The 26,574-nt window shown below is 49.2% G+C and overlaps 1 protein-coding gene across 2 annotated transcripts in view; it reads right to left on the reverse strand.

Moving 5' to 3' along the window:
- CD53 (CD53 molecule) overlaps positions 1-26,574 on the reverse strand; it is a 33,246-nt gene that overhangs the window by 1,476 nt on the left and 5,196 nt on the right. The window contains exons 1-7 of one of the 2 annotated variants that reach the window (XM_007666777.3): positions 17,649-17,754; positions 7,226-7,302; positions 6,229-6,417; positions 5,388-5,462; positions 3,529-3,624; positions 1,725-1,805; positions 278-361 (exon numbers count right to left, since the gene is read on the reverse strand). In XM_007666777.3, the coding sequence (XP_007664967.1) occupies positions 278-361; positions 1,725-1,805; positions 3,529-3,624; positions 5,388-5,462; positions 6,229-6,417; positions 7,226-7,288 (588 nt within the window). In that variant the 5' untranslated portion in view covers positions 7,289-7,302; positions 17,649-17,754. Of the gene's footprint in view, positions 1-277; positions 362-1,724; positions 1,806-3,528; positions 3,625-5,387; positions 5,463-6,228; positions 6,418-7,225; positions 7,303-17,648; positions 17,755-26,574 lie in introns of those variants that run through there. The other variant, XM_039912485.1, reaches the window with a different exon arrangement.

Consider the following 26,574-nt stretch of genomic DNA (forward strand, 5'->3'; position numbering starts at 1 on the left):
CAGAGATGTTAAGTGACTCATCCAAGGTCACACAACCAACAATTGGCAGAGCCAGGATTAGGACCGGGTCCTCTGACTCTCAGGACGATGCTCTTTCCATTAGGCCACACTGCTTCCCTGCCAACGACTCTCTGGGGCCGGACCCGAACCAGATGGACAGTAGGTGGGGGCCTTGGTCCAGCATTGAGCCGAAAGTCGAACCTGCACTGTAACTCTGGGGGGTGCTAGGAAAAGGTGATGCCCGCCTGCCCACCCCCCCTCTGTGGACAAAGCTCACCTGAATCACACATACGCAGATGATGAAGATCCCTATGTAGAGGAAGTTGGCTTGAAACCACTCTTTGATGAGCTGGTAGCAGCCCTAAGGAGAGAGGATCAGGATCAGGACCAGGCAGCCAGCATCAGTATGGGAGCCCCTGACCGCCGACATCTGGGGTCCAGGCCAGACCTCCTCCAACCTGCGGCCTTTGGCCCAGCACCCAGTTCTGTACGGCCCCTCACATACATACACACTTAAAGGCTGGGGACAGACCCTGGGACCACCCCCCACCCCACCCCAGCTCTGCTTCTAATCCCATGGTGGATAAGGGGTCGGGAGGCCACAAGAGTCAGAACAGAGAAAGGAGGTCTCTGGGGAAGTTATTCTGAATATCAATTTCCCCATGGAAAAGGGTGACTAAGTCAACGCTACCGGACACTCAACCTAAGGGAGGAGGAACTGACATCTCCCTGTCGCACCTCCGTGGCAGAAGCTCCCAGGTAACAGAGTGGTCCTGATTCCCCCACCTCCCCACCAAAGTCTGTTCTATGTGAGGGTCATGTTGCCTGGAAGCCAAAGGAGGAAGGGAGGGTAGGCGGGGTCAGAGAGAGGAAGTGGGTTTGTTGAGGTGGAAAAAGTGCTGGGAGGGGAGTTGGAGGGGAGTCGGAGGAGGGGTCTGACCTGGCTTTCCTAGATGCCCTAATAGGTCTGCCCTCCTCCCAGAGGAACCCAGGGCCCCAACTAGATAGTCTGATCTTCCTCCCTGGACCGTCAAGGCCACACATGGGGGTCGGTGGCTTCCAGCATCTCTAAATCCCCAGGTCAGCCGATCCACTAAGATGCATGGAAACCCATCATCCTGACAGTCCTGCCACCTCGCTCCCACCTCTTCTTCACGTATGGAGAGGGTCCGGTCACTGCCCTTACTCAGAGCAGCCTCCAACTTCCTCCAACCACTGTGGGGCGGGGGATCGAGTCCACCCACTTGTGCATCCAGGGCCAGAAACAACCTGTCTTCCCAACTGTGAAAACTCCACACCTTTGTCTCTGCTGCCTTCAAAACCAGCAAGGTACTGTTTATCTATGCCTCTATATTTTAATAGGTGTATTTCTTAGGGGGCACCTCCTTTTGGTATCTTGTCTTTTCCACACCTAGGCTGTGGCCATCGTGTTGGACAGGGACCGAGAGCAAATTGATTATCTTGGATTTACCTTAGCCCTTAGTACACCAGTTCACCCACTGCTAACTAAAGAAGCTGTCCCTCATCCTCCCTGGGTTCCATTTTGATCTGTTGCCCAGGGTCGGACTGGCAACTCGTCGTCACTCAACAGAAACAGACTGACCTTGTGACCCTTCGCTCGCACAGGAGAGGTAGCTCGTGGTCCCCTCTATGGGAATGCCAACCTCCCCGGTCCCAAACCACCCCCAAAGGGACTAAAACCGCACAGACACCTCTGGAAATACCTGCACGTCAGTTTCTTTAGGACACGAATCCGGGCGGGGACCATTCCAGTCTGTCCCATTGTTTACTCCGCAGCACTGCAGCTGAAATCAAAGAGCAAGGGGAGGTCAGGGAGGGAGAGAAGTCACTAGGGAGAGGGGACGGACGGTGGCGAAAGAGTGTCTGAGGAGAAAAGATTTGGAGAAAGGGGTTGGTGAGAGGTGGGGCAGTGGAAATAGTGGAGATGGGATGGTGGGGCAAGGTAGATGGGAATTAGTGAAGGAGGAGATACGATGGCAGCAGGAGTCTATCAATGGGCTTGATGGTTTTGCTGGAGAAAGCACACAAAACACTCTCCCAAAGTGTGTAGGGGATAAGCTGGCTCCAAAGATGGGGACTGGAATTGGACTTCCATTTCCAGGGACCTTATCTGAAGATCTCCCCAGCCTAGAGCAAACGCAGTACCACCAGGTCCCCTGATGGAAAGGGAGAAGATTCAATGCACAGAGCCATTATTCGGGCTCAGGGAGTACTTAAGGGTCAATGCCATGGCCAAGAGCAGTGGGGGCAGGGGGTGGTCATGGCACTCTTAATGTTCCCCTTCTTGCTGGCCCTGTAGTTGGAGCGGTCCTGATTTAGTCCAGGACAGGGACAGTGGGGCAAGGAGATTCTCCATGAGGATGGGCAGGTCACAGACAGAGAACTATATTCTCAAATCGAGGCTGGGGAGTGAGGGGAGGGGCAGGAGAGGTGGGGCAGGAGGACGCTGGGAGAGATGGTGAATGCTGGGCTTTCTTTTCTTTTATGGTATTTATAAAGCGCTTACTATGTGCCAGGCACTGTACTAAGTGCTAGGGTGGACACAAGATAACTAGGCTGGACAAAGTTCCTGTCCCACATGGGCTTCCCAGTCTTAAACCCTATTTTACAGATGAGGGGACTGAAGTACAAAGAAGTTAAGTGACTACCCCAAGGTCACACAGCAGACAAGTGGCAGAGCTGGAATTAGAACCCAGGTCCTTCTGACTCTCAGGCCCGTGCCCTCGCCACTAGAACACACTGCTTTTCATTCGTCAGTACCTAGAGTCAGCATGTCTCCAGGTCTTAAGTTTTGGAATGGCACAAAGCATCCCAAAGAAGCAGATGAGCAACCTGAATGAGGAAAGCTCAGTGAGAGGCTCTCCGGGGAGCCCCAGGGGTCTGGAAGGTGATGCCCAATCTGCCGGGGCCAAGGGGAAGATTTCAAAGCTTGATTTCAAAGCTTGGTTAGGGGCGGGAGCCAGGCCAAGGATTTGCAGCTCTTCCCTTAGAAGAAAGAGGCTGGGGGAGGGCAAGGAGCTCTTTCGGTCCGAAGCTTATAATAATAAAGATGGTACTTGTTAAGCGCTTCCTATGTGCAAAGCATTGTTCTAAGTGATGGGATAGATACAAGGCAATCGGGTTGTCCCACTTGGAGCTCACAGTCAATCCCCATAAGGGATTGAGGTTTGTCCACACTAAGGGATTGGGGCTTGTCCCTGGGGCGCTCTCGGCTAACCGTGTCGGGAATGATGAGGAAGAGTGGATTCTAGTAGCGAGGGTAGCTGGGCAGGAGACTCTGGGCTGGGAGAAAGCCGGCCAAACAGTCAAGAAGTGCATCTCCTTGACGGAGACCTTATGAGTAGCCTCAATCGAATCCTTGCCAAAAGCATAAAGCAGATTGGACGGAGGGGCGGTACTCTCTGGGCTGAACTCTTCACCCTCCCCCCTCAGCTCCTGGGATTCTGAGGAAGGCAAGGTAAGGGGGACTTGGCCAGGAGGAAGAGTTTGACCAGTTGGTTTCCTCACCTGCTGCTGGACGGCATCCCAGGCGTTCTTAGTGGCGTTGTCCTTGTGGTAATGCTGGAAGCTGTCCTTCAGCTCCGTGTTCACGTAGTCATCGACCTGGTGGGCCCACGCCCCCACCCCAGCACCGGCATTCATTCATTCCATTGTATTTATTGAGCGCTTATTCTGTGCAGAGCACTGTACTGAGCGCTTGGGAGAGCACGAAATCACAATAAACGGACACATTCACTGCCCACAATAAGCTGACAGTCTAGAGACCGGCAAGAATGGAAGAACAAGAGATCCAGTTTGAACAAAGGAAACGCCTCAGCCCTAACTTCAGCCCGACTGACAGGCAGGGTTTGGGGACTGTCACCTCATGGGACTGTCCCTCCCCCTCCCCACCTTTCACCCTGGGGTGGTGGAGGACAGGGGTCTTGGAGGGGTACAGGTAGTCAGGTGGAGTTCAGGTAGTCAGGCTGCTGAGGGAAAGGAGTGGACGAAACTCTAAGCTCATGTGGGCAGGGGTCCACCCGATACTAACTGCTGCATTGTACTCTCCCGTACAGTTAGTACAGTAGGTTTAGTGGAAAGAGCACGGGCTTGGGAGTCAGAGGACCTGGGTTCTAATCCTGGATCCACCACTTGTCAGCTGTGTGACCTTGGGCAAGTCACGTAACTTTTCTGGGCCTCAGTTTCCTCATCTGTAAAATGGGGATTGATACAGTGAGCCCCACGTGGGACAACCTGATTTCCTTGTATCTACCCCAGCGCTTAGAACAGTGCCTGGCACATAGTAAGCACTTAAATGCCATTATCATTATTATTATTACTCTGCACATGGCAAGCACTCAATCGATACTATTGTTGATGAGGAGGAGGAAAGAAGAAGAGAGGGAAGCCAGCACAGGGTCTCTGCTTTATACTGTGTTTTCCCAGGGACCACCCCAACTCCTGTCATCTATCCAACCAAATGGAATGGAGCCAGGGGCCCCCTCACCGGGTGTGGACTTCTAAGAACGTCTTGAGGGTGCTCAGGCCCAGACAGTGGTTTTCCTAGCCACCCTGGCTCAGGAATCAATCTGTCACCCTAGCCCTAAACCCCACTCACTGAGGCCAAAGAGCTCTGAGAGAAAAAGACCCCCCATAATTAGCTCACTCCATTTGAGGACACGATTAACCACCTTGGTCAGGAGCAAGGTAAGAGGATCATGACCTCAGCCTAAGGGAACCCAGATCTGTACCATCTTTAGATTGTAAGCTCGTTATGGGTAGGGGACATTTATGCTAAATCTGTTGTATCATACTGTCCCAAACACTTAATACACTGCTCTGCACACAGTAAGTGCTCAGTAAATACCATTGATCAACTGATTGCCCATTATTTCCATGGGGATATTCCATAAGATTGTTCATGTCCTGGCCGGCTGTACATCCGCCTGCCCTGAGATCTCCCAGGCGTTGTGACATCCACAGCCCCCAACGGGATCCAGAGTTTACTGATCTACCTTGGCCCCACCCTGAGCTAGAAGGGCCATTTGTCTGGTTACATAAGGGATGGTCTGGTTTCAGCGGGTCGGTGCCAGGCTGGCATTGTGGTTGGCAAAGGGGTGGTGGGGATTCTCGAGTGCCTTCAGGGATCTTCCTACCTCCACCCCAACATCCATCAGGACCAGCTTCCAGTACTGCCGCTCCCCCAGAAGGTCCCGAGCCCCCTCCCCAGTGTTGCATTATCTGCCACTGACTACCGCCCGCCCCCTGGTCTCCATTGCATCTTCACCTCCCCACACCGAGACTGTCCGACTGGACTGAGCACCTCAACAGGGAGCGTTCCTGAGCATCTGGGGGTGAGGCCCACCCACCGGGCCCCAGAAACGTACCTTCTTCTCGTACATGAAGAGCAGGATGGCCAGGATCACCTCTGCCAGGAGGATGAGTAGCAGGATCACAAAGAACTGCAGGAGACAAGAGCAGGGGCTTGGGCCAGGCTGCATCCTGCACGTCACCCCTTCCTCCAACACCCTCCCCGGCTGGCCCTGTGCCTTTGGCTATTGGGCCCCTCGGGCCCCTGGTCCTGGCAAGGGCGTTAGAGAGGGTGCAGAGGCCAGCCGTTGCCTTCCAGATCCTCGGGCAGGTTAGCACTGGCTCGAGGTTGGAAGCTTTTCCTTCACTGGGCCCTGGCTCAGTGACCCGCTCAGCACTGAGAATGCAAGCCCAACCTGGCTAGGGGAGACCCAAGTCCTACTCTCAGCCTTGTGTCCCACCTACCTCCCAACTCGCACCCTGCCCCAGACCAGGTCAAAAGTCAATTTAGCCCATGCAGATGGGCGTCTCCAAGCTCTCTGCCTCAGTTGGCCTACTGGCTGGCCCGAGAAGCCAATCCATTGGATATGGCTCCATCCTCCATTTCCTTGACCGGCCAATGGCCAATAACCACTAGGTCACTGCTCATCCATCACCCAGGAAACCCAAATAAATGGAAGGGCAGGAGAGGCACCCAACTCACTCCCCCTGGGGGGCAAAATCCACCAAGGCCTGAGGGGCCAGACAAAAGGTCGGAGGCAGGAAGTTCCTCTCCTGTTGCTGCCAGCCAAAGCAGACCGCCCTCCCCACCAACATGCACCCAGCATGACCCACCCCAGGCCCCGGCCCCACAACAGGTTTTGGGGGCCATCGCGGGGTCCCCCATGGGCTGGGGTCCACTGAGGCGCAGCCACTCACCGACATGAGCAGACACTTGTTCTCCTTGATGGCTCCCATGCAGCCCAGGAAGGCGAGTACCATGATGACACAGCCGACGATGATGAGCACGTTGCCCAGGGTGAGGGAGGGCAGCTGCTGGATCAGCGCCCCATACGTGTCCAGGATCAGCAGGTAGATGCCAAATCCCAGAATGCAGCAGCCGCAGACCTGCCACCAGGAAGCAGATGGAGGAGGGGATGGGAGTCTTAAATGGAGGTCCTTTCAGCATCTTTCCCAGGGACAATTTGTGTTCCCAAAAAGGCCTGGAAAGTAGCCAACCTCCAGCCCTCTTCCAAGACTGAAGAGGAAAAAAGGAAGAGGGCAACTCTTTCCTTCCCTGGAGAGGCAGAGCAGGGACAGATGGGGCAGGGCAAGGTGGGACAGAAAAGAGACTAGGTCATAGAAGCATTGTACATGAGCACACTTTTTTAATGGTATTTGCTAAGCGTTTACTGTGTGTCAAGCACTCCTCTAAGCGCAGGGGTAGATACAAGATCATCTGGTCCCACATGAGGCTTACAGTCTAAGTGGGAGTGAGAACAGGCAGTGACTTCCCATTTTACAGATGAGACACAGAGAAGTGAAGTACCTTGCACAAGGTCACCCAGCAGACAAGTGGCGGAGCTGAGATTAGAATAATAACAATAATAATAGTAATAATGATAAAGGTATTTGTTTAAGTGTTTGCTATGTTCCAGACACTGTACTAAGTGTTGGAGTGGATGCGAGCAAATTGGGTTATTCACTCCCTGACCCACATAAGGCTCACAGTCCTAATCTCCATTTTACAGATGAGGCAACTGAGGCCCAGAGAAGTGAATTGACTTGCCCAAGGCCACAGAGCAGACAAGTGGCTGACTCCCAGCCCGGGTGCTTTCCGTTAAGCCACGCTGGTCTTCTTATGGAGCTCAAGGACACGGCAGATAGAGGGTGGGGTAAGTAGAAGGGGTGGGCTGGGAAGGTGGTTGGTGCTTACCCAGAACAGCAGGTTGAAGAAGAACAGCACATACTTCAGCACCTTCAAGCTGCTGGCAGCCATGCTGGGAGACTCTCCTACCCAGGGAGAGAGGAACAGACATTCAGTCAGTATTGAGCACTTACTGGGTGCAGAGCACTGTATTCATCGCTTGGGAGAGGACACTATAACAATAGTCACATTCCCTGCCCACAGCGAGCTTACAGTCTAGACAGAGAAACAGACATTAGCAAACGACAGATATGTACATAAGCGCTGTGGGACTGGATGGGGATGAATGAAGGGAGCAAGTCAGGAGAGGGAGAAGAGGAAAGGAGGTCTTAGGAAGGCCTCGTGGAGAAGACGAGCCTTCAATAAGGCTTTGAAGGAGGGGAAGAGTAATTGTTGGCTATTTGAGGTTCCCCAATAGTTCTGGATGGAAGGTCTGCCCAAATGGCCTTCAGTCCCCCCTCTTCTCCCCACGGGAGATCTTTGGGATCCCAAGGGCAGGGCTATTCTTCAGCAGGGCTCCTCAAGAGACCGAAACACTGTTCTGTTCCAGGTGACTGACTGACTAATTGATCATCCCACTGACTGACTCCCTGACTGACTGTCTGTCTGCGTGACCCACTCTCTGGCTCACTCTCCAATCCTAGCAGTTTTCACTCATCACCTTTCTTTTAAATGGTATTTGTTACGCACTTACTATGTGTCAGGCCCTGTACTAAGCATTGGGGTAGGTACAAGTTAATCATGTTGGACACAGTCTGTGTCCCACGTGGGGCTCACAGTCTTAATCCCCATTTTTTAGATGAGGGAACTGAGGCAGAGAAGTGATTTCCCAAGGTTACACAGCAGGCAATTGGCAGAGCTGGGGGTTTGAACCGAGGTCCTTCTGACTTCCAGGCCCGCTCTCTATCCACTAGACTATGCTGATTCTTTTGATAATAGTGCTGGGCTGTAAGATTCCCAGTCAGGCTATCGAGGGGATGGCCGACTTTGCAGGGTCATTTCTTTGATGCCAAAAATCCCTTCCCCAGGAGCTCCTCTCAGCGTCACTGATCTAGCACCTTTTTTCCTTTTGCCCAAAGCCCTTTATAACCTCTGGGTGAGTCCTCTAAGCTTTGGGGTGCAATCTCACAATCAACTGACAGTATTAACTGAGCACTTACTGTGTGCAGACCACTGAACTAAGCGCTTGAGAGAGTTCAATACAACAGAGTTGTTAATGGACACAATCCCTGCCCTCAGCGAGCTGATGGGTCTAGAGGGTGAGGAAGGGATCCTTGTCTCCTAGTGACCTTGCCAATGGTGACCTCAACAAGATAGAGGCCGTATGAGGCCAGTCCTCTTGACTGAAGCTCACTGTGGGCAGGAAATGTGTCTGTTTATTGTGGCATTGTACTCTCCCAAGTGCTTACTACAGTGTTCTGCACACGGAAAGCGCTCAGTAAGTACAATTGAACGAATATGATCTGGATTTCCCAAGGGCCTCCTTTACCTCCTCAATGCAGTAGTAATAGCAGCAGCGCGAGAAGTGGTAAGCAAGTCACTTCACTTCTCTGGGCCTTAGTGCCCTCATCTGTAAAATGGGGATGAAGACTGTGAGCCCCACGTGAGACAACCTGATTACCTGATATCTACTCCAGCTCTTAGAACAGTGCTTGGCACATAGTAAGCGCTTAAATGCCAACATTATTAGTAGTAGCAGCAGCAGCACTAGTAGTAATGGTAGCAGTAATAGCAGCAGCACTAAAATAAATAAATAAATAAATAATGGTGGTATTTGTTAAGCGCTTACTATGTGCAAAGCACTGTAAGCGCTGGGGGGGGAGACAAGGTGATCAGGTTGTCCCTCGTGGGGCTCACAGTTTTAATCCCCATTTTACAGATGAGGGAACTGTGGCCCAGAGAAGTGAAGTCACTTGCCCAAGGTCACCAGGAAGACAAGTGGCAGAGCTGGGATTAGAACCCACGACCTCTGACTCCCAAGCCCGGCCTCTTTCCACTGAGCCACGCTGCTTCTCTAAGGAATAGTAGCAATAGTGGCGGTATTACTAGTAGTAGTAGCAGCACTAGTAGTAAAAGCAGCTTAACCCTCGCAGCTTAACCCTCTTTTCCCCCCATTTCCCTCTGCTCCTCCCCCTCTCCTTTCCCATCCCCTCAGCACTGTACTCGTCTGCTCAACTGTATATATTTTCATTACCCTATTTATTTTGTTAATGAAATGTACATCACCTTGATTCTATTTAGTTGCCATTGTTTTTACGAGATGTTCTTCCCCTTGACTATTTATTGCCATTGTTCTTGTCTGTCTGTCTCCCCCGATTAGACCATAAGCCCGTCAAACAGCAGGGACCGTCTCTATCTGTTGCTGACTTGTTCATTCCAAGCGCTTAGTACAGTGCTCTGCACATAGTAAGCGCTCAATAAATACTGTTGAATGAATGAATGAAGAAAAGCAGCAACAACACTAGTACTGGAAGCAGCACTCATAGTACTAGTAATAGTAGCAGTACTAGTAATCACAGTAGTAGCAGTACTAGTAATCACAGTAATAGCAACAGACTCATAGTACTTGTAGTAGTGCTAGTGATTGTAATCATAACAGCAGCACTTGTAGTACTAGTAGTAGCAGTATTAGTAGTAGCAGTGGCAGTATTAGTAATCGTAGTAGCAGGAGCACTTGTAGTAATAGTAGTAGCAGTACTAGTAATCCTAGTAGTACTAGTAATCATAGTAGTAGCAGGAGAACTCATAATAATAGTAGTAGCAGTACTAGTAATAGTAGTAGTAGCAGGAGCACTTGTAGTAATAGTAGTGGCAGTACTAGTAATCGTAGTAACAGTACGACTAATAGTAGTAGTAGCAGGAGCACTTGTAGTAATAGCAGTACTAGTAATCCTAGTAGCGGTACTAGTAATCCTAGTAGTACTAGTAATCATAGTAGTAGCAGGAGAACTCATAATAATAGTAGTAGCAGTACTAGTAATCGTAGTAACAGTACTAGTAATAGTAGTAGTAGCAGGAGCACTTGTAATAGTAGTAGCAGTACTAGTAATCATAGTAACAGTACTAATAGTAGTAGTAGCAGGAGCACTTGTAGTAATAGTAGTAGCAGTACTAGTCATCAAAGTAACAGTACTAGTAGTAGTAGCAGCAGCACTCGTAATAGTAGCAGCACTAGTAATTGTAGTAACAGTACTAGTAATAGTAGTAGTAGCACTCATAGTAATAGTAGCAGCAGCACTAGTAGTACTAGTAGTAGCAGTACTCGTAGTAGTAACAGTACTAGTACTAGTAATAGTAGCAGCAGCACTCATAGTACTAGTAGTAGCAGTACTAGTAGTCGTAGTAGTAGCAGCAGCACTCATAGTAATCGTAGCAGCAGCACTAGTAGTACTAGTAGTAACAATACTAGTAATCATAGTAGTAGCAGGAGCAATCGTAGTACTAGTAGCAGTACTAGTAGTAGCAGTACTAGTAATCCTAGTAATAGCAGCAGCACTCATAGTAATCATAGCAGCAGTACTAGTAGTACTAGTAGTAGCAATACTAGTAATCGTAGAAGTAGCAGGAGCACTCGTAGTACTAGTAGTAGCAGTACTAGTAGTAGTAGCAGCAGTACTGGTAATCATAGTAGAAATAGCTGCACTAGTAGTAATAGTAGCAGTACTAGTAGTAGCAGTAATAATAATGATTATGGTATTTGTTCAGCGCTTATTATGTGCGAAGCACTCTTCTAAGCGCTGAGGGGGATACAAGGTGATCGGGTTGTCGCACGTGGGGCTCACAGTCTTCATCCCCATTTGGCAGATGAGGTCACTGAGGTCCAGAGAAGCAAAGTGACTCACCCACAGTCACACAGCTGATAAGCGGCGGAGCGGAGATTAGAACCCATGACCTCTGACTCCCAAGCCCAGGCTCTTTCCACTGAACCATGCTGCTTCTCTAGTAGTAATAGCAGCAGCAACACTAGTAGTAGCAGCAGCTTTAATAGTAATAGAAATAGTAAAAGCAGCAGTAGCACTAGTGGTAATAATAATAATAATGCTATTTGCTAAGCACTTACTATGTGCCAAACATATTTCTAAGGTACTGGGGTAGATACAAGATAATCAGGTTGTCCCATGTGGGGCTCACATTTTTTAATCCCCATTTTTACAGATGAGGTAACTGAGGCACAGAGAACTGACTTGCCCAAGGTCACACAGCAGACAAGTGATGGGGCCGGGATTAGAACCCATGTCTTCTGACTCCCAAGCCCAGGCTCTTTCCACTAAACCACAGTGCTAGCGCAGGAGCAATACTAGTAAGAATAGTAGTAACAGAACTAGTAATAGCAGTAGTAATAGCAGCAGTGCTTTGCACATAGTTAGTGCTTAACAAATGCCATCATTATTATTATTACTATTACTAGTGATAGTAGTAGCAATAGCAGAACCAGGAGAAGTAAGAATAGTTATAGCAGCAGTAGAGCAGCAACACTAGTAGAAGTAGTAGGAGGAGGAGTATTTATTGAGCACCTACTGGGAGCACTGCACTGTACTAAACATACTAAGTACTGAATTGTACTTCCCAAGTGCTTAGTACAGCGCTCTGCACACAGTTAGCACTCAATAAATATGATTGACTGAGTAAATAAGCCCTTGGAAAGTACAAAAGCAGCAAGTGCCACATACCCTGCCCGCAAGGACTTACACTCTAATTGGGGAAGCAGACATAAACGCGTTTTACACGCAGAGTAATCAAAATAATGTCCAACGTACGTTGGACATAAGCTGCACGATATAATAATGTCCAATAATATGTTGGTTTTTTAAATCGAAATGTCCAGTTGACAAATCATATCTGTATGTGCGCTCTCCCTTTTTTCCCCATTCTCTTCCTCCCCATCTGGCTCCGAAGAGCAGGAGGCCTTCCTCTTGCTCTAAAAATCTAACCCGTCTACCCGGGGCTTGGACCCCATCTGCTCTGATCTTTTGACATTTGCTCCTCCTACTCTCTGCCAATTCCTCGCTCTCCTGACTTCCAAACTGCTCATTTTCCCCCTGGACTGGCCAGACCTCCTGTTGACCCCCACTGCACCCTCCAGCTCTTACTCCATCTCCCCACTCTCGCTCACGCCCAAACTCCTCCAATTGACCATATCCACTCTCTCCCTCCACCTCCTCTGCTAATTCTCATCTTGGCCCCCAACCACCTGGATTGGGTCCTTTCCTGGCTTTGGAGAACACCCCACCCCAACCCCCCCGAAAAAGCATGTCTAGGGAGCCCCTTCTGACTTAAGGGCTCTACTCTTTTTTAATCCCCTTAACCTTTCTGACACTTTCATGATGATTTGCATACACAGTTTTGGTTTTCCCAACATAGAACTCCCTGGTTCTCTATTCTGCCTCTCTGACTCTTCCTTCTCAGTCTGTTTAGCTGGTCACTTTTCTTTTCTCTACACTTGCAGCACTGGTGGCAACGATAGATCCTATCCATCAATCAATGGTATCTATTGAGCACTTACTATGTGCAGAGCACTGTACTAAGCACGTGGGAGAGCACAATACAACAGAATTACCAGACCCGCTTCCTGCCCATAACGAGTGGACTGTCTACGATGACGCAGTCTTTGAGGTTAAAGTTCTTCCAAAGTCTTTAATCAATCAACGGTATTTATTGAGTACCCCGTGCAGAGCACTCCACTAAGCCCTTGGGAGAGTATAGTACAACACAATTAGCAGACACGTTCCCTTTTGTGAAAACCCCGGCCCCCACAGCAGCAAGGCTGACTTTGCAGTTGGGGTTGTTTTCCAGTCCACTGCACCCAAGAGCTGACGTTATTTTGGTTCAAACCAATAGCGGCCTGAGCTGGTTCGCAGGAAATCTCACAGGAACTGGCACTGCCGTTTGACCCCGGTGCTACCAAAACGGATGTTTCACAACCGCTTCAGCGTCCGCTCCGGGGTGAGCCTTGCTTGGACGGAGGTCAGTCTCAGCCGGACTCTAGATCCAGCATCAGTTTGCTCCGGTTCCTGGGAAGGATTCCAGGGCCTACGCCTCATCTCTAAACCGAGACAAACCCCAACCACCCCGGCAAGAAGTCCCTCGGCCGGCTCTGACCGCATCCCAGCTTCTCCCTGCTCCTTGTCTGACTCCCACGATGACTCTAGTTTGAGAAAAAAAAAACCCAAAAAACTTCTTCATCCTTGAGGCCTGCTCTCCCTGAGATAGCAATTAGGGACTTTGGGACCTCTCCATAGAGTTATTCACTTCCCAAATTAATAGAAAGACTCTGAATTTCCTGCCTCTCAAAATAGGATGGGGAGTGGGGCTTCCTTGGGGTCATGGCTCTGGTCCCAGAATAGGTGGGAGAGAAAGGCAAGAGAAAGAATAGGAAAACGACAGAGACAGACAAAGAAAGTGGCGGTAATAACAGTATATAATAATAACTGTGATATTTATTATTTATTATTATTTATTATGAGAAGCAACCTGGCTTAGTGGAAAGAGCATGGGCTTGGGAGTCAGAGGTCATGGGTTCTAATCCCTGCTCTGCCACTTGTCTGCTGTGTGACCTTGGACAAATCGCTTGATTTTTCTGTGCCTCAGTTCCCTCAACTGTAAAATGGGGATTAAACCTGTGAGCCCCACGTGGGATGACCTGATTACCTTGCATCTACCCCCAGCACTTAGAACAATGCTTGGCCCATAGTAAGTGCTTAACAAATAATATCATCTCTAATAATAATACTCCGTAATTATTATTATTATTACTTGTTATGCGCTTACTATGTGTAAAGCACTGTACTAAACACTGGGAGAGATGCAATAATAATAATAGTATTTGTTAAGCACTTACTAGGTGCCAGGCACTGTACTAAACACAGGGGTAGATACAAGTTTTATCTGGTTGGACGCAGTCCCTGTCCCTCATGGGGCTCAGTCTCAATCCCCATTTTACAGATGAAGTAACTCAGCCTGCATAGGAGGGAGAACAGGTATTGAATTCCCATTTTTGCAGATGAGGTAACTGAGGCACAGAGAAGCTAAGTGTTTTGCCCAAGGTCAAACAGCAGACTAGTAGTGAAGCAAGTTTAGAACCCAGGACCTCTGACTCCCAGGCCCCATGCTGCTTCTCCAGTAAAGTCCACTGTAGGAAATGAGAGAGATAAAGGCTGGAGAAGTGATCTATGGAGCAGAAGCCGCTTCCTTATGAGGATAAATTAAAAGGGCTAGGAACTCTTCACTCTGGAGAGATGGAGACATGATTGATCAAAGCTATGAAGGATGTGGACAGGTCGAGCACAGAATTGCTGTTCATTAAATCCCACCACACCAAGATTCATTCATTCATTCACAATCGTATTTATTGAGCGCTTAGTATGTGCAGAGCACTGTACTAAGCACTTGGGAAGTACAAATCAGCAAAGTCTGAAGACAGTACATTCAAATCAAACAAAAAGAAACACTCCTTTCCCCAGTAGGGAGTGGACATTTGAGATCTGCTACCCAGAAAGTTGTGCAAACTTGGTTAAGTCACTTAACTTCTCTATGCTTCAATTACCTCATCTGTAAAATGGAAATTAGGACTGTGAGTCCTATGTGAGACAGGAACTGTGTCCAATCTGATTAACTTGTCTCCCCGTGCTTAGTAAAGTGGCTGGCACATAGTAAGCGCTTAACAAATACCATTAAAAAATAGCAGTAAGTTCTACAAGGATTTGGATCAATCCTTGATTAAACCTCCCGGAATAGGTTCCTAGGAAAACTGGTAGAGTTGTGGACAGAAACGTTAGGAATGATGGATGCTATCCGTGATCATGGATGGTACCTACTGGGGTGGGTATCAAGGAGGGCAAACAGCACATCCTTCCCCTAAGAATCCTGTGGCTACCATTAGAGACAGAATTCTGGACTGGTTGGACTTTTGGTGTGATCCACTAAAGGCACATGGTCTTAAGCACAGAAGGATACAAAGCAAAAAAAATAAATAAATAAAAAATACAGAAAGACAAATATGAGAGAAAGAACCAGAGGAGTAGAGCAGAGAGGCAGTAGTTTTGGGGGGCTTTTTAATATTTGCTAGGCACTTATCATAGGCCAGGCACCGTACTTAGCGTTGGGGTAGATAGGAGCTAATGAGTTTGGACCCAGTCCAGGACCTGAATTCTAATCCTGACTCTGCCACTTGCCTGCAGTGTTCCCTCAAGCTGGTCCCTTAACTTCTCTTTGCCTCAGTTTTCTCATCCACCCACCCGCCGCTTAAACTCTGAGCCCCACTGGGCTAGAGATTGTGTCTGATGTGCTTATATTCTATCTACCCCAGTGCTTACCACAATGCTTGGAGCAGAGTAGGCGCTTTACAAATATCACAGTTATCATTACTACTAGGCAGAGTCTGAGAAATAGAACAAACTGAGTAAAAGAAAGGAACAGAAGCAGAAAGATGAAGAAAGATACTCATCTACTGGGATAGGAATGAGAAACACAGATACATACAAACACGTTCATAATTCCCTAGACAACATCTTCTTGTCAGAACAATCATAATCCCACAGACGACATCTTCTCAGAACAATCATCGTGGAGGAAGCAACAGTTCAGGGAGGTAAATAGGGAGGGAGGAAGGGAGGGGGAGAGAGAGAGAGAGGAGAAGACATCCACCCACTTCCTGCCTCTGGCCTGGAACGCTCTCCTACCTCATATCCGACACACAACTACTCTCCCCCTCTTCAAAACCTTATTAAGGCACATCTCCTCCAAGAAGCCTTCCCTGACTGAGCCCTCCTTTTCTCTTCTCACTCCCCTCTGCGTCCCCCTGACTAGTTTCCTTTATTCACCCCCCCCCAGCCCCACAACACTCATGTAACATAACTGTAATTTATTTATTTATACTGCTGTCTTTCCCTTTAGACTATAAGCTCGTTGTGGGCAGGACATATGTTATATTTTATGATGTACTCTCCTAGTCTCTTAGTACAGTGCTCTGCACCCAGTAAGTGCTCAATAAATACAATTGACTGAGGGGAGAGAGAAGCAGACCGGGGAGGGAGAAAGAGGGGACACAGAGAGAGGGAAAGGAGGGAGAGAGGGGAGGACAGAAAGAGAGAATGGGAGAGACGGCAGGAGCTGCTCCTTCCTTGTTGAGCCTCCTGTACCTACCCTGCTTCCTCCCTTCTCCTCCTCCACCCCAGCAGCCCTAGTTCAGAGGCGCTTAGCCAGCAGCCTCTAAGGAAAAGCTGAAGAACAGCATCACTAACGAAGCAGCAGCAGGGCAAGGTGGTCACCTCTCTTGCCCCTGCTGTCTGTCACACGCTAGGATTTCTGCCCTCACTGGGGTCATTCCTACCACCCTGACCCAAAGCGAGACCTGGGTGGGGGGGCAGGATGGCTGGACACCTTTCACATGTCACACACGGGTCTGAGATTTGGGACTCTCCCCTGTGATGAGGGACTTTTCCTCATCATCAGTGATAGTAACTGAATACTTATTATGGGTGGAGTTTGGGAGAGTCCAGTACAGAGCAGGCAGACACATTCCCTGTCTACAACGAGCCCACGATTGTGTCCAAGTTAATTACTTTGTACCTACCCCACGGCTTAGAACAGGGCTCGACACATAGAAAGACCTTAACAAGTACCATTAAAAAAACCACAAACAAAAAAGCGATCCTACAGTTTAGACACCTGGTTAGCTTAATCCACAAGTAAAGCAAACAACCACCCCCCACTACCGGCCCCCCGGGAGGTAGATAGATGAGTTGGAAAAGCAGAGTGGTCTAGTGGATCGAGTACCAGTCTGGAAGTCCGAAGGACCTGGGTTCTAATCACGGGTCCGCCACTTGTCTGCTGTGTGACCTTGGGCAAGTCGATTGACTTCTCTGTGCCTTAGTTCCCTCATCTTTAAAATGGGGATTAAAACTGTGAACCCCATGTAAGGACCTGGACTGTATCCAAGCCGATTATCTTGTGTCTATCCCAGTTGTCAGTACAGTGGCTGGCACAGAGTAAGCGATTAATAAATACCATTTTTTTTTAAATAAAAAAAGAAATATGTTTCCTGAGGAAGATAGGGGTCCCAGCGGCTCTAAGAAGGTTTGGGATTCAAATTCAGCTCTGAGTTTTCAAGGCTCCATCATAGCCTTTCTCCCTAACACTCCTCCCAACCGAGAGCCCACCTCAGGGAGACGGTCCCACCCCTGGCTAGCTGCCCTTGTCCCTCGTTCTTTAGAAAGGCCGGCCCCAAGCCAGTCCACTTAACCTCCGTCCGGGGTTCGATTTCAAGGGGGTTTCCCGAACGATAGCGAGAAAAGTGGCGTGGGGATGTTTCTATTGCCTCCCCTCCCCCCGGGGCCTGGTCCCAGTGCGTTCCCCCGGCCCAGGGCAGACCCAAACCCCATATGCTGGAAGACGGGGTCAGGGGTCATGGATCGGAGAGCGACGAAAACCCTACCTGGTCTGGAGAAGTATCCGTGTGGCTCGGGCGGGGCGAGGCGTGGCTCAGTGGCCCCTGGCCGCCCAGAGAGGAGCACGCGGGACTTATTTCTGAAGTCGAAAGGGGAAGTGTGGGGCGTCACAGATATATGTGTTCAGACTTGGCTGACGGGAAGTGCACAGAACGAGGAGGAGGGAGAGGCGGTGGGAGGGCAGGGTTATAGTATGTGTAAGAGCAAATCCTTCCAGTTGGCAGAGCCTGAGGGACCTCGGATGGACAGGGCTGGAAAGCTATCGCTGGCCTGACAGGGTTGCCGGGAGGCCTGGGGAGTTGGTTGTGCCGGCTGCAAGATGACAGCTGGACATTAGAACTCAGGTCACCTGACTCCCGGTCTTGGATTCTTAAACTTTTGATTTGCCCAGAACCTGGGATGTTGTGGTTTTGTTTAGTTCCTTTACATTATTTTTAGCTGGAACTCCAGTTAGTCCATTCCCAGGAAACAGAACTGACCATTTGGCATAGTTGATTCTACTTCTGGAAGCTGATGACATGCCTCCTGGGCCTCACCTTTGGCCGGAATCAACAACCTCCATGCGAAACAAAAACTTCTCACTCTAGGCTACAAGGCTCTCCATCACATTGCCCCCGGATAATTCTCCTCCCTTCTCTCTTTCTACCACCCACCCATAGTCTCCGCTCCTCTGCAGCGTGGCTCAGTGGAAGGAGCCTGGGCTTGGGAGTCGGAGGTCATGGGTTCGAATCCTGGATCGGCCCCTGGTCAGCTGGGTGACTGTGGGCAAGTCACTTAACTTCTCTGTGCCTCAGTTACCTCATCTGTAAAATGGGGATGAAGACTGTGAGCCCCACGTGGGACAACCTGAGTACCCTGTATCTCCCCCAGCGCTTAGAACAGTGCTCTGCACATAGTAAGCACTTAACAAATACCAACATTAACCTCCTCACCGTCCCCTGTTCTTGCCTATCCCACCGTCGACCCCTGGCCCACGTCCTCCCGCTGTCCCGGAATGCCCTCCCTCCTCACCTCTGCCAAACTAATTCTCTTCTCCTCTTCAAAGCCCTACTGAGAACTCACCTCCTCCAAGAGACCTTCCCAGACTGAGCTTCCCCTTTTCCCTCTGCTGCCTCTCTACCACCCCCCTTCACCTTCCCTCAGCTAAGCCTCCTTTTCCCCCCTTTCCCTCTGCTCCTCCCCCCTCTCCCTTCCCTTGCCCTCAGCACTGTGCTCGTCTGCTCATTTGTATATATTTTATTACCGTATTTATTTTGTTAATGAGATGTACATCACCTTGATTCTATTTATTGCTATTGTTTTAATGAGATGTACATCCCCTTGATTCTATTTATTGCTATTGTTTTTGTCTGTCTGTCTCCCCCGATTAGACTGTAAGCCCATCAATGGGCAGGGACTGTCTCTATCTGTTGCCGATTTTTACATTCCAAGCTCTTAGTACAGTGCTCTGCACATAGTAAGCACTCAATAAATACTATTGAATGAATGAATGAATGAATGAATGAATGAACCCAGGATGCATTTGGCTTTGGAGAGGTTGACAGTGTGGTCGGGGCTGACGCAGGCCTCCAGGCCCAAACGCACCATTCTGGATGCTCCAGGGAGGAAAAGGTTGAGGAAGGCCCAGCCCCTGCCCTCAAAGGGCTGCAGCCAAGTCGGGGAGAAGGGAGAAGCAGACGCACAGGCCAGGAGATGGAGAGTACCAGAGAGCAGAGAAATGGCCAGAGCCATGGCACTGCAGGCCACAGTGACCCTGGTTAGGTCAGGGTGAGATGCAGAACTGGAAGGATCTGAGGGATCAGAAGATCTGGGAAGCCTTTCTGGAAGAGACTGGTTTTTAAAGTGTTAGGAAGTGGGGAGGGATGTGAATGGGAGAAGAAGAAGTTGAGGGATGATAAGGGGAATGGCTTTGAAATGAGAGAGTTAGTTGGGGAGGGGGCAGGGAATGGAGAACGGATTGGGATGGGAGGAGAAGAGGTGAGCGAGTTGGGCTGTGGTCAAATTCTCTGAGATTCCACCATGAACATCATCAGTAAAAGGTATGGGGCGAAACCCTGTAGAGATTCAAATCACAAACAGTGGCCTGGGCCTGCCCTGATCCTCAGGTCATCCCAAGGCCCGGAAGATCAGCCTAGGGGTAAGACGGCATATGGGGGAGGGGAAGAGAGACTGGCGCATGGTACCTTTGGACCTGGTCAGAGGTCAAAGATTGTGATTTGTTTGGAGCAAATAGGAGCCGCTGCCGGGATCCGGATCCGAGAGTGACTGATCAGAGATACTAGAGGAAGGAGGTTCTGGCTGACGGGTGTGAGGCAGCTGGAATGGGCTGAGGTGGAAGGTGCCATGGCCTCGTGGTGACAGAGTGGGAGAGATCACCTGTTAATCAGACCAGAATACCACCCCCCTCAACATTTCTCACTCTATCTAGATTTCCGCCCATCTTCTCCCCAGTGGAGAATGACCACGGTGGAGAATAAGGAAGAAATTAAATTCAACACCTTTTTCTTCAGGCTCACTACCCATCCTACCATCCAGCCTTAGTTAGTCCAGAGTGAAATCCCCTCTCTTCCTTTGGAAGAATTTAAAATAGAGTTTTCTCCTCGCCCTCGGCCTCTTCCTCCTCCAATCTGCCACTCAGCAAGCCGACCTCTGCTTACAACCAGAATCTCCGCTTCTGTCTCCCTGCCTTAGGCCTCTGTCTGTCTTTCCATTTCAATCTCCCAATCTCTCTGGTTCTCTGTGCTACTCCATCATTATCCCTTTAGTTTTTATCTCTACCTCAGTCCATCTTTTCCTGTCTTAGTCTTCTTCTCCATCTCTCTAAGTTACTATGTCTCTGCCTTTCTAGGCCCCAGTCTTTCTGTATCTCTGTTTTCCGGTTTCTATTTACCTCTCTGCATCTGTCTTTCTTTTGGGGCCTTTTAGTCCCATGTCCTGCCTCCAGCAATGGCAACAAACAGGAAGTTTGGAAGTATAGTCTGATGGTTGCTCTCCTTGTCATCCATGGTACTGGGTTGCAAGGGACCATTCAGCATCCCTAATGTTCTTCTCTCGAACCTCTTGTCTCGGAATTTACCCAACACCGCTCTCAAGCCTACTGATATTTTCAGCCTGCACAACTTCCTATAGTAACAAATAACCTATGTTGATTCCCTGTTGTATTCAAAAGAGTTTCCTATTGTAGCTTTTGGACAGATGAACTTCACACTCCACTTCACAAACATCATCATCGTCAATGGTATTTATCGAACGCTTGTTGTATGCTGTACTAAACACTTGGGAGAGTATAATACAACAGAGTTGGCAGACCTGTTCCCTGTCCCCTCATTCTGATGGGGTGAGAATTGGTGAACAAAAGTTCTACAGTTGCCTGGTCTGCCCCCTTCAGTGACTTTTTAAAGTTTTTTTTAAATTGGTACTTGTTAAGCATTATGTGCCAGGCATTCTACTAAACCCTGGGGTCAATACAAGATAGCCAAATTGGACACAGGCCCTGTCCTGAATAAGGTTGATGCCCCCTCTCAGCCTATATTTTTCCAGGTGGAAGTATTCTAATCCTTTTAGATTTTCTTCCAGAAGAAGCCCTTCCATTCTCCTTACTAAGTTGGTTGCTCTTCTGTCCCTTCTCCATCCCTTCTCCAGCTCGATCACGTCCTTCACAGGAAGTGTCCAACTCAGATCCCTGGTGCTCTGGTCTTTCCCCCAACTTGCATTTTCCATCTTGAAAAATACACTCCCAACCTGATCTGATTAACCACACTGAAAGTTCTCCTCCGAGGCAGGAATCTGGACCAGGTGACCTTTGGAAACCCCTTCCGGCTCTCAGAATAAGTGAATTCTCCAAGCCCCTATCTTCTGTTCCGGACTTTTCACTCTTTCCTTCCTCCACAAAACTTCTCCAAGGGCCTCTATCTCCAACCTAAGGAAACTCATTTACCCATTCAATCTATCAATCAATTGTATTGAGCACTTACTGGGTGCAGAGCACTGTATTAAGCACTTGAAAGGGTAAAGTTTAACAGAGTTGGTAGACACATTCTCTGCCTCAAGGAGCTTATGATCTAGAGCGGGAGACAGACATTAATAGAAATAAATTGAAGGTATGTTCAGAAGTGCTTTGGAGCTGAGGAAGAGCTGAATAAAGGCAGCCAATCCAAATGCAAGGGTGGTGCAGAAGGGAGTGGAAGAAGGGGAAATGAGGTCTTAGTCCGGGAAGACCTCTTGGAGGAGATGTGTCTTCAATAAGGCTTTGAACGTGGGGAGAGTCATTGTCTGATGGATATGAAGAGGGAGGGCATTCCAGGCCAGAGGCAGGAAGTGGGCGAGTGGTCAGCGGCGAGACGAGATTGCGGTACAGTGAGTAGGTTGGCATTAGAGGAGTGAAGTGTGTGGGCTGGGTTGCAGTGGGAAAGCAGCGAGGTGAAGTAGGAGGGGACAGGCATATTGAATGCTTTAAAACTGATAACCAGGAGTTTCTGTTCGATGTGGAGAGAAGATGGGGTAGGGCTGATCCCCTTGGACACCCTACTAGCTCTCCAAGTGCTCCTAACTAGTCCCTGAGAGCGTTATTATCCCGAAGTCAGATTTCCTCCCAGTTAACTCTCTGCCAAAGCCTGGGGGACCTCATTAAAAGTTCTCCAGTTCAGGGCCCCGGGGAGACAGGGCGCATTTGGACTCTCCGGGGACGGACCAGGAAAGTGAATTCTGCTCGTGGGGAGAAGGGAGGCAGCAGGGAACCCCTCGGCTCAGCCCCTCCCTCCATCCCTCCCTTCCCAGGCAAGAGAATCTCCCCAGAGAGATCCCAGCTGCCTTCTGGACCCCCGAGGGACCTGCTGGGCAAACAAGAACAGCTGATGAAAACATGTGCAACTTTAGCCTGCTCCATTCTTGCTTGAGAAAAGCCCAGGCTGCCGGAAGGCTCAGCCGGGTTGGGGGCGGATGGGAGGAAGGGTCCTCCTCTGAGCAAAGTTGGGCCTGTCGTGTTTCTTCCATACTCCCCACAGGTGGTCCTGGGCCCCCAGCAAAACCGAGACCCCGACCCTCCAGGATCCAGGCCCAAGGACCACAGGAAGATTCAGTGAAGATTCCAAGGGGAAGCATCTAATTTTTTTATGGTATTTGTTAAGGGCTTACTATGTGTCGAACACTGTTCTAAGCGCTGGGATAGGTACAAGTTCATTAAGTTGGTCTAATTAGGAGAGAGAACAGGTATCCCCATTTTACACTTGTGGAAACGGAGGCACTGAGAAGTGAAGTGACTTGCCCAAGGTCACACAGCAAGCAATTGGCAGAGCCAGAATTAGAACACAGGTCCTTCTCACTCCCAGGCCTGTGCTTTCTCTACTAGGCCACACTGCCTCTCAAACCTCCTCCTCTTCCCCTCTCCAACCAACACCTCATTTCAGATGTCTCTGGTCTAACCCAGTTGGGCCTGAGGGTCCCTGAGGGTGGCAGGACCCAACATAGAAGGCCCCCAGCCAGGTTCTTCCAGGACTCTCAGGAGCCACAGAGAAGGTATCCTTGGCACATAGGAGATCCCAAAACAGCCAGAAACTCTCAAGTCTCCTACCCTCAACCTGGGGGTATCCAGGAGGGGGCTCTGGGATTCCTGTTCAAGAGAGGCCTGGAGGTTTCCCCCTTTGGGGAAGTTTGGGGGGAACTGCCACTGTGGTACAATCCCTCTCCAAAAGAAAGGACAGCCTGGGTCATTTTGGGAATCTTCTCCCAGTGCCCCCATTTGCTCCTGGAAATTCTTCCAAGCCACTTAGTCACTCGAGTGTTCACACCCCACCCCTTAGCGCTTTTGCACATATCCTTATACTCTATTATGTCCTCCTACCTCTAATTTATTTTAATGCTTGCCTCCTCCACCAGATTGTAAACTCCTTGAGGGCAGGGACGACTTCTATTAACTCTCGTGCTCTCCCAAGCCCTTAGAACAGGGTTCTGGCCATAGTAGGGAAGCAGGGTGGCCTAGTGGAAGAGAACAGGCCTGGGAATCAGAGGGTCTGGATTCTAATTCCGGTTCCACCACTTGCCTGCTGTTTGACCTTAGTAAGTCACATCACTTCTCCGTACTGTTTCCTCATCTGTAGAAAAAATGGGAATTAAATATCTGCTCTCCTTCCTACTTAGACTGTGAACCCCATGTGAGGCAGGGACTGTGGCCAACCTTATAATATTGTATCTACGTGAGTCCTTAGAAAAGTACTTGGCACAGAATAAGTGTTTAACAAATATCATTTTTAGTAGTAGTATTGGCAGTAGAGACTCAATAAAATGCTAATGATTGATTGCCAGAGTGAATCTGGTATTATCCTGGATTTATCACCCTAATTCAACTCTCACACCCAGTCTGTTGCTAAATCCTCCAGTTTTTCTCTACACTGTTTGCCCGGATCCACCCTTTCGTCTCCATCCAAACAGTGACCATCTTGACCCATGCGTCCGTCATTCATTCATTCAATAGTATTTACTGAGCACTTACTATGTGCAGAGCACTGTACTAAGCACTTGGAATGTACAATTCAGCAACAGATAGAGACAATCCCTGCCCAATGACAGGCCATCATATCCCTGCTTGACTACTATATTGGCTTCCTGTCCAGTCTCCCTGCTTCCAGCCTCTCCCCTCTCCCTATTGTGCTGGCTGGATCATCTTTCTAAAGCATCGAACTGCATACGTCTCTCCACTCCTCAAAGACTTAAAATGGTGACCCATTATCGGCCAACAGAAACTCTTGATCTCTGGCTTTAAGGTATTCCATCAGCGTGGCTCAGTGGAAAGAGTCCGGGCTTGGGAGCCAGGGGTCTGGGTTCGAATCCAGCCTCTGTCACTTGGCAGCCATGTGACCGTGGGCAAGTCATTTCACTTTTCTGTGCCTCAGTTACCTCATCTATAAAATGGGGGTTAACTGTGAGCTTCACGTGGGACAACCTGATTACCCTGTATCTACCCCAGCACTTAGAACGGTGCTCTGCACATAGTAAGTGCTTAACAAATACCAATATTATTATTATTATCAGCTCTCTCCCTCTTACTTATCCGCTGTCTTCCACCACACACCACAAATCATAATAATAATAATGATGGTATTTGTTAAGCACTTACTATGTGCCAAGCACTGTTCTAAGCACTGAAGCAGCGTGAGAAGCAGCATGGCTTAGTGGAAAGAGCACGGGTTTAGGAGTCAGAGGTCATGGGTTCTAAGCCCGGCTCCGCCACCTGTCAGCGGTGTGACTTTGGGCAAGTCACTGAACTTCTCGGTGCCTCAGTTACCTCATCTGTAAAAGGGGGATGAAGACTGTGAGCCTCACCTGGGACAAGTTGATTTCCCTATATCTACCCCAGGGCTTAGAACAGTGCTCGGCACATAGTAAGCGCTTAACAAATACCAAAATTATTACTATTACTACTGGAGTAGATACAGGGTTACTAGGTTGTCCCACGTGGGGCTTACACTCTTAATCCCCATTTTACAGATGAGGTAACTGAGGCACCGACAAGTTACATGACTTGCCCAATGTCACAGAGCTGACACGTGGCAGAGTGGGATTAGAACCCATGACCTCTGACTTCCAAGCCCGTGCTCTTGCCGCTAAGCCAAGCTGCTTCTCTAACTGGACTTAACCTCCACTTTACGGATGAGGTATTTGAGGCACAGAAAGAAGTGATGTAATTTGCCCAAGGGCACATGGCAAGCAATGGCAGGGCCGGGATGAGAACCCAGGTTTCCTGACTCCTCGGCCTGTGCTTTATCCATTAGGCCAAGCTGCTTCCAGTACTGTGTCTCCTACTCAGTTGTCTTCTCCCTAGTGCTTAGTTTAGTATTCCGCACACATTCATTCACTCAGTCGTATTTATTGAGCTCTTACTGTGTGCAGAGCACTGTACTAAACGCATAGGAGAGTACATACAACAATAAACGGACACATTCCCTGCCCACAATGAGCTTAAGGTCTAGAGGTGGGGCGAAAGATGTTAAGAGAAATAAATAAATTGCGGATATGCCCATAAGTGCTGTGGGGCTGGGAAGGGGGCATGAATAAAGGGAGCGAGCCAGGGCGACTCAGTAAGAGCTCCGTCCCTTCTATGAATTGATTGAAATTAGGGACTCTTCCCAGTCACGGTCGAGAATCCCACAGTCCAGATAATTTGGCCGGTCGCCGAGATCCACACCACCTTTGTCCCTCTCAACTTGAGCACTTTGTGAGTTTCTGGGCCCAGACTACACAGGGTAAAACTGACCAGGAAGGGGCCAAAGTGGCTGAAGAGGTTGAAGTCTCCATGCCAGTGTGGCCCACGCAGGGCACACCCAAAGGCCTTCTCCCCCAAGATGCTGATGTGTCTGCTCTCGGCAGGGCTGGATCTGGTTTGCTTAGTCTCATGACCGTCCCAGATTTCTTGATTGCTGCAATTTCGATTGGTCCGGCCAGTGTAGCTGTTTCCCAACATCGAGCTGCACTGCTGCAATGTCTGAGTCCTGGAAGTACTCCTTCCTGCCTCCCTTGCTTCTGTCGCCCATTTTCCGTCACCCATCCTCCTCTTAAGGCCCCACCCTGTCCGACAAAACAATACCATGAGTCTTCAAACTTAGGCGACAGACCTTATCAGTAGTCAATCCGAGGTATGTACTGAGCGCTTACTGTGCGCAGAGCACTCCGCTAAGCGCTTGGGAGACTTCAAGAGTAGAGAGACACATTCCCTGCCCACAGCGACCTTACGTTTTCTTGTCCCACCCTGCTTAACAAAGTGATGTTGGGCGTCTATTATTTCAATGCCAGGATAATAATAATAACTGTGGTATTTTTAAGTACTCACTGTGTGCCAGGCATTGTACTAAACCCTGGGGTGGATACAAGCAAATTGGGTCGGACAAAGTCCCTGTTCCATATCAGACTCACAGTCTCAAT

The sequence above is a fragment of the Ornithorhynchus anatinus genome, chromosome 7 (assembly GCF_004115215.2).
Source record: "Ornithorhynchus anatinus isolate Pmale09 chromosome 7, mOrnAna1.pri.v4, whole genome shotgun sequence".
Taxonomy (NCBI): domain Eukaryota; kingdom Metazoa; phylum Chordata; class Mammalia; order Monotremata; family Ornithorhynchidae; genus Ornithorhynchus; species Ornithorhynchus anatinus.